A 15071-nucleotide genomic window follows, 5' to 3' on the forward strand; every position below is an offset into this window, starting at 1 on the left:
ATGTTAATTATAAATTGTGAATATTCCTATTGTATTTTGGTATGAATTTTATTTTTTCCAAAGTTAGTTGTATGTTTGTTGTTTATTGTGAACATTCACATTCTACTTTAGTATGTGTTTTGTTTTTTCAAAAGTTAATTGTATGTTTGTTGTTTCTGTGAACATTCACATTATATTTTGATTTTCATTTAGATTTTTTGTTACATTATTTTTAAAATTTTATAAAAAGGTTCAAAATTCATAATTTGAAATTTTCTCCATGGAATGCAGGAGAGATTTTCTTTTTAGAATAAGAGAGAGATTTTATCCACGGAATAAGGAAAAAAATTTCTTTTAGGAATGGAGGAGAGATTTTCTCCATAAAATGAGTAACTATTGTTATATATTAGTTTCAAAATAGAAATATGTGCAAAAAATTAGAAAAGATGATTTTGTCATATTACATTAAATAGGACCTAATGGAATAATCAAAAAAATATGGGTTAGATGAAATAAAACACTTAGAAAGATGATTTATCAAAAAATTACCCTAGATAATATTGTGATACTATATACAAAGGGATTTGGTAGCAGGTGAATAAAAATAATCAGAGTATGATAATTTCATTTTAGTTTAAGATTATTTCATTTTTACCTTATGTTTTTACACGATTTTCAACGACCCCCCAGACTACTCTTATTTTCACGCGTATTCCCAAACTATTTAAGTTACTATCAATTTTGCTCCTACCATCACATTTGAAACGGAAAGCATTAAAAAAAATTATATTTTGGCCCCAAATTTCAAAAGAAAGATGCAAGCCCACTCTTTCCTACCAGCAAACCACCACCACCACCACCACCAACCACCACTTCAAGCCCTTCTATCTCTTTCATCATAACTTCTCACATTTGAAACGGAAAGCATTAAAAAAAATTATATTTTGGCTCCAAATTTCAAAAGAAAGATGCAAGCCCACTCTTTCCTACCAGCAAACCACCACCACCACCACCAACCACCACTTCAAGCCCTTCTATCTCTTTCATCATAACTTCGTTTCGCCTCATTTTTATGTCGTTGGATTCAACTCACAGTCTAATTTTCGTATCACATCTCACACGTCTCGTTCTTCCTCTTTTTGCATGCTATTGGAGCTCCGAAAGTTGATAAAAAAATAAGACTTTTCTTTTCATTTTTTACTTTTCTTCGAGCCATCTTTCAAACTTCATATCTTTCTCGATTCTTGACGGTTCTACTTTATTCTTTCGCCATTCTCTTTACTTCACTTCTTACTTTGCCTTACACTACCTCACTTTCTCACTTCTTCGTGTAATGGGCGGTTTTGGTATGCTGAAAGTTGTCCGAAAACTAATTTTGAAAATTTCAAAACATTACAACCCATGTAGTGCAGTTCTGTGAAAAAAAGTGTTTGGTACCCTTCCCTTGCATCTCTTACCACCATATCTTAACACTCCCATCTGCGAAGCCGGTGAAGACCAACCCATCAAATCTTGCAACCACCACATTCACCGCATCATCATGAACATGAATCGATTCCAAGCATTTCGAATTCAATAATCTACAAACCTTTATTGGGGCCATTTGATAGAACTTATTTGCAGCTTAAATCAACTTATAGCTTAAAATAAGTCATATTAGAGTGTTTGGTAAAAATTATGAGTGATGAATTATGGCTTAACTTAAGCCATTTTCACCCATAATCTGTTATGTTGCCTAAGAGGTGCTTTGCCAAACTGATTATGCGCGCAGCTGATCCTTAAGATGTATAATGACTTAAATGCCCCTCAGATATTTCAACTATTAACAAAAACCCCACTATATAAGCCTTTGTCTAAGCATTGTTCACTTGTGAGAGAAATATAGAGGCGATTTCCGGCAAGACAGAGGCGATTTCCGGCGATGGCGATTCCCGGCGAGGGTGATTTCCGGCCAGAGCTATCTCTCTCTCTCTCATACACACACACACACACACACACACACACACACACACACATAATTTCCGGCAAGAGCTCTCATTCTCTTTCTCTTTCTCTCTCCCTCTCCCTCTCTCTTTAGATCGCGATCTAAAACTGGAAATCAACACTGCTCGCTCGCTCTCTGCCACCTCCCGCACTTGTATCGTCGGCTCGGGCATCAACGCCGTCACATGAACGTTACTTCAGACCAGTGGCTAAGGTTTCGCAAATGAGAGCTTCACGATCAGGATGAAGAGGAGAAGGATAGTAGGGTTTTGTAGATCGGCAGCTAGGGTTTTGCAGCACCAACTGGTCACCGATCTGAAACGAATGAGAAGAAAAGGGGTCGACGGCATACAGTTGGAGGAGACGACGGGGGGCTTGTGGCGTACGATTAGGGCTTTGTAATGAATTTTTTTTTGAAAAAGAATAATAAATTATTTTGTAATGTAATGAAAAAGAATTAAAAAATAATAAATTAAAAAAATAACAAAATAAAAAAAATAACAATTGTTATTAATTGTAATGAAAAAGAATAATAAATTAAAAAAGAATAATTATTAATGAAAAAAAATAACAATTGTTGATTATTAATATTATTTAAAAAAGAATAATAAATTTAAAAAATTGAATGAAAAAAAATAATAAGGAATTAATTGATAATGGAAAAAAATTGCTACAATAACACTTCCATTACATTTTTATCAAATGTATCAATTTTTATATTAGTTGATACTAATTAATACTAATTATATTAAATGAAAAAAAAATTATAATGATACTATTTGATACTATTATTAATTTTATTATTAATTGATGGTAATTATATTAATTGATACTATTATTAATTTTAGAATTAATTGATGGTACTTAAGCCATTAATTGACAGCTAATTCATTTATAATGAAAAAATGAAAAAAAATTATACTAATTGATACTATTATTAATTTTAGTATTAATTGATGGTAATTAAGCCATTAATTGACACCTAATTCATTTATAATGAAAAAATGAAAAAAATTATACTAATTGATACTATTATTAATTTTAGTATTAATTGATGGTAATTAAGCCATTAATTGACACTAATTAATTTGTAATGAAAAAATGAAAAAAAAAATTATACTAATTGATACTATTATTAATTTTAATATTAATTGATGCTAATTATATTAACTTTTATTAATGAAATAATTTTTTAAAAATTAAAACTGAAAAAATGACAATATAATCATTTTTATATCATATAAGGGCAAAATGAACAATTACACAGTAGAAAGTTATTTTACAGCTTATTAACGAAACACTGCTCTACTGCTTAAATCCATAATTCTGCAGCTACACCAAATAGGTTCACAACTATAAGTCATAATCTGTTAAGTTATAATTTATAATCATTTTTCCACAGCTATACCAAACGGGGCCATTGTCTTATCCCAAGAAGCTAAGTATAGCAAAGATTTGTCTTCCCTCAAACTAAGACACAAAATCACATCGAAATGTTTGATCCAAATCGTATTTCGATTCGTTCTCACCTCCACATAATTGCTCGAATTGATCGAGCTCTTTATATACGGTTTCAACGTGGATAAATTCCCAATTCATTTTTTGAATTGTTGGATTCTTTGCAGATACTTTCCATAATCGAATCTTCCCGTCTTGATGGCTCATGAAGATGATTTCATTTGCAATTACAATGGTTTTAACTAACCCACTATTAGATTTGAACCTAGGAAACTCCTTCTGATTCTTCCATACCCGAATGTTCTTGCTACTAGAACCAGTGTATAACAAGTTGCCAGAGGTGGCAAGCAAGTATATATGGCCTTTTTGATGAACAAGAGAACCCATTAGGCCTGTGTATGAATAGTAATCATCGATATGAACGGCGTGAGAGAACCATGAACATTTCGATAATGGCAAGGATTCGTCCCAAGAAGTCGCGTTTGGTGGAGAAGTGTTAGGAGAGCTAGTGTCGACATTGCTAAATCAAAACAATTCGTCTATGAGTTGGAGAAGTGTTAGAAGGGTTGGTTTTCATCTTTCTTTTGAAATTTAGGGTCAAAATATAATTTTTTTTAACGTTTTTCGTTTCAAATGTGACGACATAGATAAAACTGATAATACCTTAAATAGTATGGGGGTATGTATGAAAATAAAAATAGTCTGGGGGTAATAAAAATCGTGTAAAAGCATAGGGGTAAAAATGAAATAATCTCTTTTAGTTTTAGATGGTATTTTGATTAAAAATAAAAAAAAATAAAAACTATTAGATCAGAAAAAATTCTGATAATGAGATATTTACAATTTACATAATTAGTTTAAGTTAAACTCCATTAATTTTATTTTATTTTTGTATAAATTTAATTTTAATTAATAAAAAATTTGTTTTTAGTTATAAATAATAATAATAACAGTAATAAAAAAGCATTATAGTCTCTCTCCCATAAAAGAGAGAGAGAGATATGATGGCTGGCTATGGTATGCTTCCGGAAAAAAGATGTCCTGACCAATAGAGTTTAAGCTTCATCTTCAACCTTTCAAATTTAATTTTCATTTTATTCTTTCCAAATTCATGGTACCAAAAATGCCAAAGTCTCACAAACCAAGAAAGAATCAACTAAAACGACGCCGTACTTCTCTCTATCTTATCAAAACGACGCCGTAATTTCGCACCAAACAATGACATAACCCAAAGCAAACCTCTGTTTGCCTTTTCCCGGAAAAAAACACAAAATTTTCTGTTCCGAACGAGAAACAGAAAAGAAAAAAGCATATCCATGGAAGCAGACTCTCACCGATACACACACCCCATTCTCATACACTGAAAAACCTATACACACATCTATATCTATCGCTTTCACTTAATAAAGGCTCAAGAACCCTCTTCATTTCTCTCTCTTCCTCAAAAATCAAATCAAATTACTCTTCCTCGTGATGGCTTCGATCGGACCCATTTCTCAATCCCAACCCCTTTTCAACAAAACCCAATTCAGACCAAGAATTTTTCCATCCAAGTTCTTCATAAACATAAACCCCAATTTCACTGGAAAGTCTTCCTCCCCCGGCTGCAGAGCGGCGACGACGGCGGCGGAGAAGCCGAAGAAGCGGTATCCGGGGGAGGCGAAGGGTTTTGTGGAGGAAATGAGGTTTGTGGCCATGAAATTGCACACTAAGGACCAGTCCAAGGAGGGGGAGAAGAAGGCGGAGGGTCCGCCGGTGGCCAAGTGGGACCCAGCCATTGATGGCTACATCAGGTTTCTTGTTGACAGTAAGTTGGTTTACGATACGCTCGAGCGGATTGTTCAGAAAGCTGTTTTTCCTGAATGTAAGATATTGAATATTGCTTCTGTTTTTTGTGGTTGTGTTGTTGTTTGTTTGGATTGGTTTTTTTGTTAATTGGGTATGTTTGGTTTTTTTGTGGTTATTGATGGATTGTTTGGAGATTGTGAATTGGGTTCTGAAATTGTTCTTTTTTGCTTGTTGGGTGTCACTTGGCAAAGATTCTGACGTGGCGGGAAAAAAAAAAATGGCTTGAATTTGTTTGGATATTTTCTTGTGGTTTAATTTGATTGCTATTCGCTTTATGACATTTAGGCCATGTTTGATAGGTGAACTAGATTTTTTAGTACTGTTTGGATTGATAATACCATAGCATTAAGGTCGGGATTAGTAACAAGTAGGATACAAGATGAGATTATATATACCGTGGAGTATTTGTACTATCTTTGATTAGACTAGGATATAGTATGGAATAAGAAGGGGATGGTATTGCTAATCCCACCGTTTGGGGATTTGCAACACCGTTGGACTAGCAATCCCATAACATTTTGTGAATCAAACATCTTATAGCCGACGCAAAAAAATAAAGTGGTCCCCATTCCTCCTCCACCAGATTGTTCTCTTCCATGACGCTAAACAAAATTGTTGGAGAAATTTTCAGCTCCCTCTTGCTTTGGATGTTAGGTAAGAGTTTAGTTTACGAATGCCTTGGGAGCATGTATCCTATTTTGTTCCCCATTGTGAATTTAAGTGCAAAAACATTTAATTTAGAAATGTGAAACAGAGGATTGGGCTGTTTCTTGCAAGGGGCCTACTTTTGTTTGAAATCTTCTAGGATCTTGGATTTTACGTTTGTTCAATTTTGAAGTTGTTGCCATTTTTAAGACTCAGATTTAGAGTTGTATTGTAGCAGTGATTTGCTTCTAATTTGGAAGTCAATAATATTCCAGCTACTCTAGTTTGATTTGGTGTGCATATGTACATGTTCCCTCGTGTCTTGTGGAGGAAATTTGTTTCATCCTTCTTTCTTGGGCTTCTCTTGAACCCGTGGCCCCTATTGGGTAAAGAGAAGCCATTAGCCTATCCGAACTTTTAAGAAATTACATTATGTTTAAGATTTTGAAATCTTAAATTTTTAGGTTTTATGTCAATATATCTATCTAATTGCATACATGTTTAGTTGCTGATGAATAGGTGCAAGTCACTGATTAGGTTGTGGTTTGGGGATTATCAATGTCTCTTGAGTCCTCTTGATCCAGTGACGAGTCTTTGTTTATGTCATTTGAAGGAACTACTAAATGTTTAATTGCTGATGAAAAGTCACAAGTCACTTATTAGGTCCTTCTTCTCTTTCCTATGTTGCCCCCATTTATGGGAGCTGTATGTTTCGTAAGTTTCCCCTTTCTCATGTATTTTCCATGCTCCTTGCTATTCAAGGTCACAAATTTCTTAAAATGTAGCTATAGTTAATAAAAGGTTGAAAACTTTGAGAGGTGGAATTGATGTTATTCAATTTTTTGATGAGTTATCCAAATTCATGCTTTATGAAGCAGTAGGAAATTTGAGCCTCGGATTAACTAACGGTTCTTGATGGGGATTGAAAAGGCATTGGATAAAGATTTAATGATTTATGTTGACATTATTTTATATTTATTGAGTTTTATTGTTTTGTTAGGAATTATACTTATATTTGGATTTTGTTTCCTTACTGGATTATTCCTTTAATTTGGTTTGCCTATATATATGGTTTCATGTAATGGTTTAAGAAGACTAGACCATGATATGATTTGAATATTGAATAATTGATATTGAGATGTTGTCTAAAATTGGTTACCTGTTTTTCTTCTTCTTTACTTCTTTCTACTCTTTTGGACTTGCGGTGCTGTGTCAGATCTCTTTTGGACTTGCCTAAGCCCTTGAGAAACATAACAGCTCATGTTAAGAAATAAGAACAAATGGAATTGTTTTCTGCTTCTTACTAGGAGCCTAGGACATCTAACAATTCAAAATTTGTACCTAAAATGCACTTTGTGTTGACTCTTTTAAATCAGATTAGTGGTCCTTAATTTTAATCTGAAACACCGTCATATTCCAAGGATTTTAGAATGAATTTTATGAACTTCGCATATGATTGATGATCATATGTGTTACTTTTCTTTTTTTTTTTTTTGGGGGGGGGGGGGGGGGGGGGGGAATAAATGATGATTATTTGTATCTTGTCGCTAATGATCTTAGTTTTCCTTCTTAATTTATTGGTAAACTAGATAAAATCCTTATAATTAAGAGATTTAAGTTCAGACACCAACCCTCCAACACCTAAGCTTTCCCTTCACCGCCACACATGCATGCTTGCACACACGCACAGACACAACAAAGGAGAAGAAAGGAAAAAAGAAGCTTCTTGTCTCACGTGTACAAGAGATGCATCTATTTAGCCAGTTGTCCTTTTTTGTTAGCTTTTGTTTAATTTGGAGTAAATTCTTTATTTGGAATTTCATAAAGTCTCCGTCTTCTGGGGTTGTAATGGTGCAAATGCAGCTTTATTTTCTAACTGCAAAGGCCTTCCTAGATCTGGGGTATCATTATGCAGAAGAATTTTGGTTGCAAACTCCAAACCTCCTGCGCTGCCCCCCTCCTCCTCTCTTTTTGCAGCAATGAATGGAAAATCGGAAATTGGGAAATTTCTTGGGTCATGTTTTAGGAAAATTATGAATATGTCCAATATCTAGATCACTTTGCATTCAAAATACTACTAAAGCTCTAAATTTATGGGCTTTCATGTTGGGTAGGTATTAGGTGAAGTTATGAACCGTGTTACTGTTTCATGACTGAACTATTAAATAGTTTTTTGCTTTTTGAGTGGCTCCTATAATTTGAAAGTTATCGCTATCTAAGCGATTGGATTTAGATATGGATGATCTGATCGATGAGCTCATGTATTGATAAAGCTTGAGACTATTTTATTGTTTCCTCTGCAGATGTTGAGTTCAGGAACACGGGATTGGAAAGGTCAGAAAGTCTGGCAAAAGATTTGGAATGGTTTGAAGAGCAAGGCCATGCCATTCCTGAACCATCATCTCCCGGTGTTAGCTTTGCTAATTATCTTGAGGAATTATCAGAGAAGGATCCTCAAGCATTCCTTTGCCACTTCTATAACACATACTTTGCCCACACCGCTGGCGGTCGAATGATTGGGAAAAAGGTATCTAAATCATTAGCTATTAACTTGGAAATTGAATTCAAATTAGGCATGTATGTTAACAGTATATCTCTTAAACAATTATTTTTCATACATGGGCTGTTTATTAGCGTGTTTATTAGCGTTTGATGAAGTTTAACAAACATATCCATCAATGTTTGAAAAAAATATCTACTCTGGCCACACCGTTTTTGTTTTTTTTTATGTGTTTTTGAAAAAAATAATAATAATAATGGAAATTTCAAAAATACCAATTCGTTTTCATAACAATGTTCGAAAATTTGAAAACAACATTTTGATGTTTTCTAAAGAGTGCTTTTTTTAGAAAATTTTCTCGAAAATAGTTTTCAGAAATAGTTCACGAAACTAGTTTGAATCCAGAAAACGAAAACACAGCCAAATGGGCAGTTGGCTCAATTTCTGTTTGGTACCCCTATTTCAGGTAGCTGAAAAGATACTAAACAACAAGGAGTTGGAATTTTACAAGTGGAATGGTAATCTTTCTCAACTGTTGCAGAATGTGAGAGAGAAGCTCAATAGTGTTGCTGAGGTAGTTTTCTTGGCTCTCTGTTACATTGATGTTTCCGTTTTTTGTTATAAATTAACTGTCTATACGATTACATTGTTGTCTTCCCTTTCCTAATATAAAATATTATACGGGTTGAATCAGAGTTGGACTAGAGAGGAGAAGGACCATTGTTTGGAAGAAACTGAGAAGTCGTTCAAGTTCTCGGGTGATATTCTTCGTTTAATTTTGTCGTGATTCACAGATATACTGCAGCTGCTGTTGTTGTGAACTTGTGCTTTCAATTGTGCATAAACAGAACTTTGTTTTAAGATATAAATAAAAAAATATGAAAAATGTGAGCTTTGGCTGTCATAAAATCCATTTGTTTCAATTCTTTTGGTATATCTTTCAGAGTAGTTATCTGTTTGCTTAATCAGGTCGATCATGATATTGATATTGATATTGAGGTGGGTACCAATTTGGTGACTGTTTTGAAGTTATGATGATATTCAAAGCTTGGTAATTTGAGTGAGTTTGATCTGCTTTGGTGATAGGAAAAAGATGAAAATGATTTTCTTCTTTCTTTTTTTCTTTTTTTCTTTTTTTCTCTTTCTTCAAATTTTGGAACTGTGGTAATTTTTTTGGAAACAAAAACGTTACCAAACAGAGCCAATCATTGTGTTTGAATCATAGATTTGGAAAGGAAAAAGAAATGGGAAAAGGAAAATAATAAAAAAATTAATTTATATTTCATTTACATTCGCCTTATTTTATTTTATTTTTACTTTTTTTCAAATTTATGATCGAAACACAAGATAATTGTGTTTTTTTATTCGATGATTTTGTTTTTTCAGTTCAGTTAGTCTCCATTTGTTCTTTTAAGTTCAATTAGTCTCCATTTCGTTTGTTGACAAGCAAGTGCTGGAAGTGACAACTCCAATATAAAATGAACCCATGTTTCTTGGCATATGCTAACATGACCCAGTTATTTGGATTCAGCTTGAGTTAATCTAGTTAAAATATTTGTTTGAAATCGATTCATTATGTAAAATAAGTTTAAGTTTAAGTTTAAACACATTTTAAAAATTCATTAACTTATAAGCATGTTTCCTTCTTAGTGTAGCTTTGTGGTGGTTTTCAAACTGCTTTACAAAGTTAAAAATTATCAAATCTAATACGTGGTGCAACCATAATTACAACATTGTGACAAAAATCAAGGATTGAGCAATTTTTTAGTGGATTTTGAATCTTTGTTTTTTATTTTCTAGCAAATGAATGACATGCTAACATATGGCATTGCCATCAAAGATACAGAGACGAAGAGAGAGAAAAAAGATAGAAAAATAATTTACTGCATTTGTCTGTCTTTGTCTCTGTCTCTGTCTCATTGAAGATCCAAACCGTATCTATACACTTCTATTCATCAAAGGTGCTCACGAATCCACCAACAAAGCCAGCTCCATTACAATTCCCACACAACGAAATGTCCTTTTCTATAACTATTATATAAAAGAACGTAAGCTAACAGGTAAAATGAATCTATTGATGTGTAATTGTCCAATTTATCCTTATTGTGCTAAAACAATTTCATTTGAACCAAACAACTTCCATTGCACCGTTTCTTGCCCACTGTTTGAAGAAAAGTTCAGATAAATACATACATGTGGTAGGAAAAAAGTCTGCAGCTCACAGTTCATGAGGTGGTGGAAGTTGTTTTTGATTGTGATTGTCAAAAAACTTGTAGGATTCATTAATAAAATCATTTAAAAAATTTAATTGATTGGATATCAATAATTATATATAATTGAGTATTAATTATGTGAAAAAAATGGTCTATTATCAAATTTATACTTATTATTTAATTTTAAAAAGAAAAATGCTTGAGACTCTCATTCTTGGTAACCCCAACAATCCCCAATTGATTTATGACCACTCATTTTTTTTTCCTCTCTCTCCCACAAATGTTGTGGGGGTCTGGATCATATCTGTTTTTAAAAAATAAATATCATCTGATCATGTGGCTATGAATGCTCAACTAATTTAGGCCTTGTTTGGCATCCCTTAAAAAAGTTAAAAAGTCAAAAAGTCACAGTCCTATTTAAGTCACATCATCTCTCTACCACATCACTTCAAACCCAACTCATACCGAACTCATATTTTATAAAAAGTCAAAAAGTACACTTATTTAGAATATCTCAAACAATCCCTTAATTTTTTTTAATTAATGATTACATCATAATTAAACTTCACAAACAAAACTCTTTGTTGACATTTTATTGTAATAGTTACGAAGTTGTTTCTCACTTGCTATATTTGGGAGTGTCTAATCTGTCTTCCCATAGTCCCTCCAAGTAGTTGACAAGAGGCACTACTGTTGGCTCAGCCAACCAAAAGCCAACATGTGTTTGAATCACATGCTATCATTATTCGAACCACCGTTTCATAGAAGAATAATGGAGGCAACTTTTTTTAGAAGCAACAAATCCACTTTGCACTCAACAAAAAAAAATTCGGATAAGCCTTTGCCTTGTTAAATTTTTTTAATTACTTTCTATTTGATTTTATGTATTCTGCTTTGAATGGAAAGCTAATGTGATTTTTTTTCTTTCGTTTTTGCAGTGTTAACTCTTCTTACTTTTGATAAATCATGGATATAGTGTGCCACCTATGTGATAAAATTATAAAAAGAACACATTTATTGTTTCTGAACAAGACAAAGTAAGTTCTTGTAGAAAGCCTCTAATGCTATGTGTGCTTTAATAAATATTTATTCCTTAACTTTTGTACGAAATAATAGCCATTTGTGTGTACTTTAATAAATATCCATTCCTTAGCTTTTCTACCAAATAACATTCATTATAATATTAAATGATAATTTTATTTATAATATATGTAGATTTATTTAGGGAGTAGTAATAGTAAATTAAACTTGAGAATAAAATGATCATTTTATTTCAATTGTATTTTATTGAACCAAAAACTACCTAGGAGTTGGAACCCACTAAATTTTTATTCCATAATTTTTTTTTTTTTTTTTTCACTTTTCCCTTATGATAATATTTTCTTATTAGTTTTGTTCACTTGATTTTTTTTAAACATACGTTCTATGTGATTTGTGACAACCTTTTTCACTCATGTTATATCCGCACTTAGAAGTAACATTACTAATAACATTATTCAATATTTGATTGCATATTTCATGTTTGATGAAAGCTATATGATTTTTCTTCATTTTAATATTTGCTTTTTAATTTAAATATTTTGTAAAATCCAAGCTAAATATGCATGGGCGGAATTTATATGGTTCTAATGTTTTTACGAACTTCAATATTAAATTTTTAGGAACTTTAATATTGTATACAATCTTCTATTCCACAAAGATCCATAACCAAAAACAACAAAAAAAAATGGTCTTCCAAAGTAAAAACGTAAAAACATTTCACTTGTATTATTTTGTTAAACTTCTTTTGGGTGAAAATAAAAATGATCTATATATTATGATCTTCCAAAGTACAAATGATTTTTATTATTACTTTTGAACACATTAGGATATTCTCTAATTTAATTTTGAAAATTTAAATTATTAGATGATATTTTTAAAAAAATTGTCCCAATATGACATTTTTAGTCGTATTACAGCCTCATTTGGGAAGTCAATTAAAAGCTAAAATTCAGCTTTTAACCCATTTTACATCACATTATTTCTCACATTTTTTATACGTTTTTTTTTTTTCAAAAAAAATCAAAAAGTCAGTTTTTAACCATCTTCTCAACATGGTTTAGCTATATTTTTAGAAACTAAATTTTTAAAAGAAGATATATAAATAGATGAAGTAAGAATACTACAATTAACATAATGTATCATATAAAAGGATTAGATTATTTTTTAAGAGCAACAATACCTTTAATAGTTGCTATATATATAAACTTGATTAATTGACAAATTCTATACACTAAATATTTTAATATGTAAAATAATATCAGTAACTGTATAACTGAAAATATAATTTATATTTTCACATACACAGCAGTGCAGTCCAACTAGTACCTCTAAAAAAACAAAAAGAAAAGAAAAAAGATGCCTGTGTTTGGCAAGTGGGTTTGCAGGCTTTTTTGGCTATTTTAGCCACAAAAAACAAAATAGGCTATTTTAGCCATAACAAACAAAACATCACATCCAACCCATAATCATTACATTCTTCTCTCACAAAAAAACTCAAAAAAGCCAAAAAGCCCTTCCCAAACCAAGCTTTTAAGCCCAGGCTAAAATAGCCAAAAAAGTCAAAAAGCCAACCCACTTTCCAAACGGAGGTATGGTACTTACAAATGTCGTCTCCCAAATTTTTCAGACGGATAGAACACACACTCTCTCTCTCTCTCTCTCTCTGGCAGTGCTTGGTAGGCAAGATTTCGGTAAATTACATTCACATCCCTGAGATTTGATAAATTTATAACTAATCTTATATTTTTGACATAATTATATTATTTTTTCTCAAGATTTTAATTTACATAACTTTGAGTCATTTTTCATTAATAAATCATGATTCATGTAAATGAAAAAATGATGTTATCATTTATTTTCTATTAAAATTTATATTTATATTTATTCATTTTAGTATATCTACCCAATATTGATATTAGTTTCAATAGTTTTAACCATACTAAAAGAGATATTAGTGTAATTATGCAAAAAATGTGAGATAAACTTTATTTTTTTCAAATTTTAAGGAAAGTGAGTGTAATTTACCTTAAAATTTTCAAGCTATGCTACAGAAGCAGATAAGTCTATCTCTCCTCTTTCTCTCTTAAATTCTCAATTGTAAACTAATAATTTAGGTGGTGTTTGGCAAGTGGGTTGGGGCTAAAATAGCCACAAAAGACAAAACAGGCTATTTTAGCCACAACAAACAAAACATCACATCCAACCCATAATCATTACACTCTTCTCTCACAAAAAAAAGCCAAAAAGCCAAAAAGCCAAAAAGCCCTTCCCAAACCAAGCTTTTTAGCCCAGGCTAAAATAGCCAAAAAAGCCAAAAAGCCAAAAAGCCAACCCACTTCCCAAACGGAGGCTTAATGTATTTGCCAAAATGACCTTGTTTATTGGGCGCGTCTATTTTTATATTCATTTTTTTCTCTATTCTGTTTAGATATTAACTATTAAATAAAAATTAGTTAGTTGAAATAAAATTTATTTTTTCAGATACTAACAATTGAACTGATTTTTTTCAGTCAATTGTTAATATTTGAACAATTACTTTTTATTTTATAATTAATATCCGAACTAAAAAATAGTATGAATTGAAAAGTTTTGTGGTGTGCTAATAAAAGCTCCCTTAATTATTTTAGGGTTTTTTTTTTTAAAGTCCCTGATATTAAGGTTGTATAGTATAAAGGACATTCAATATTTTCATAATGTCTAAGGTCCCTCAACAATATTTTCATAATGCCTAAGGTCCCTCAACTTTGATCCAGAGAAATTTCAGTCCAGAGAAAATTGGTCCAGAGAAATTTCAGTCCAGAGAAATTTGGTATTATTCTCAGAATTTCTCTGGCCCAATTCTTCCTAGAATTTCTCAGCATTTCTCTAATGCATTGGCTGAGTCCAGAGAAATTTTGAATTTCTCTGGTCCAATTCTTCTCAGATTTTTCTGGCCCAATCATTCCTAGAATTTCTCTGATGCATTGACTGACTGGAGAAGTGGTTGATGGAGAAAATTCAATCCAGAGAATTTCTCTCCAGAAAAATTTCTGAAAATTTCTCTGAATTTCGAAATTTCTCTCCAGAGAAATTCTCTGGATTCTCTGTCTGTGTTTTAACTAAATTTCTCTGGATTTCAGAATTTCTCTCCAGAGAAATTCTTATACCAAGGCTTCTAGATCTCAACAGTTACATCCACGACTTTAACTTACATCTGGAGAAATGGTCTTTAACTTACATGACTGATAACTTACATTCTCTGTAGTATCATGACTGGATTTCTCTCCAGATGGTCTTTAACTTACATCCAAGGCTTCTAGATCTCAACAGTTGAACCAAAAGGTACAGAGAAGAAAAAAAGCATCTAAGATCAAGGCTCTACCATAAATATATATATATATATATATAATAGAAATTTTGAATAA

General features: G+C 31.9%; 1 protein-coding gene and 1 pseudogene across 2 annotated transcripts; one reads left to right on the forward strand and one right to left on the reverse strand.

Annotated features, from left to right (window-relative positions):
- Positions 1-1363: 1363 nt before the first annotated feature.
- Positions 1364-3843, reverse strand: LOC114316082 (protein JINGUBANG pseudogene; annotated as a pseudogene).
- A 656-nt stretch (positions 3844-4499) lies between these two features.
- LOC114316101 (heme oxygenase 1, chloroplastic) lies at positions 4500-9322 on the forward strand. 2 transcript variants are annotated; one of them, XM_028262766.2, is made up of 4 exons: positions 4500-5284; positions 8217-8440; positions 8880-8987; positions 9108-9322. In XM_028262766.2, exons 1-4 carry the CDS (start codon positions 4894-4896, stop codon positions 9198-9200), a joined length of 816 nt encoding a protein of 271 aa, XP_028118567.2. In that variant the 5' UTR covers positions 4500-4893; the 3' UTR covers positions 9201-9322. The 2 variants fall into 2 exon arrangements, with proteins under 2 accessions (XP_028118567.2, XP_028118568.2); XM_028262767.2 differs by having other exon boundaries at positions 4674-5227.
- Positions 9323-15071: the final 5749 nt, after the last annotated feature.

The sequence above is a fragment of the Camellia sinensis genome, chromosome 5, assembly GCF_055761805.1.
Source record: "Camellia sinensis isolate YWXY chromosome 5, ASM5576180v1, whole genome shotgun sequence".
Classification (NCBI taxonomy): domain Eukaryota; kingdom Viridiplantae; phylum Streptophyta; class Magnoliopsida; order Ericales; family Theaceae; genus Camellia; species Camellia sinensis.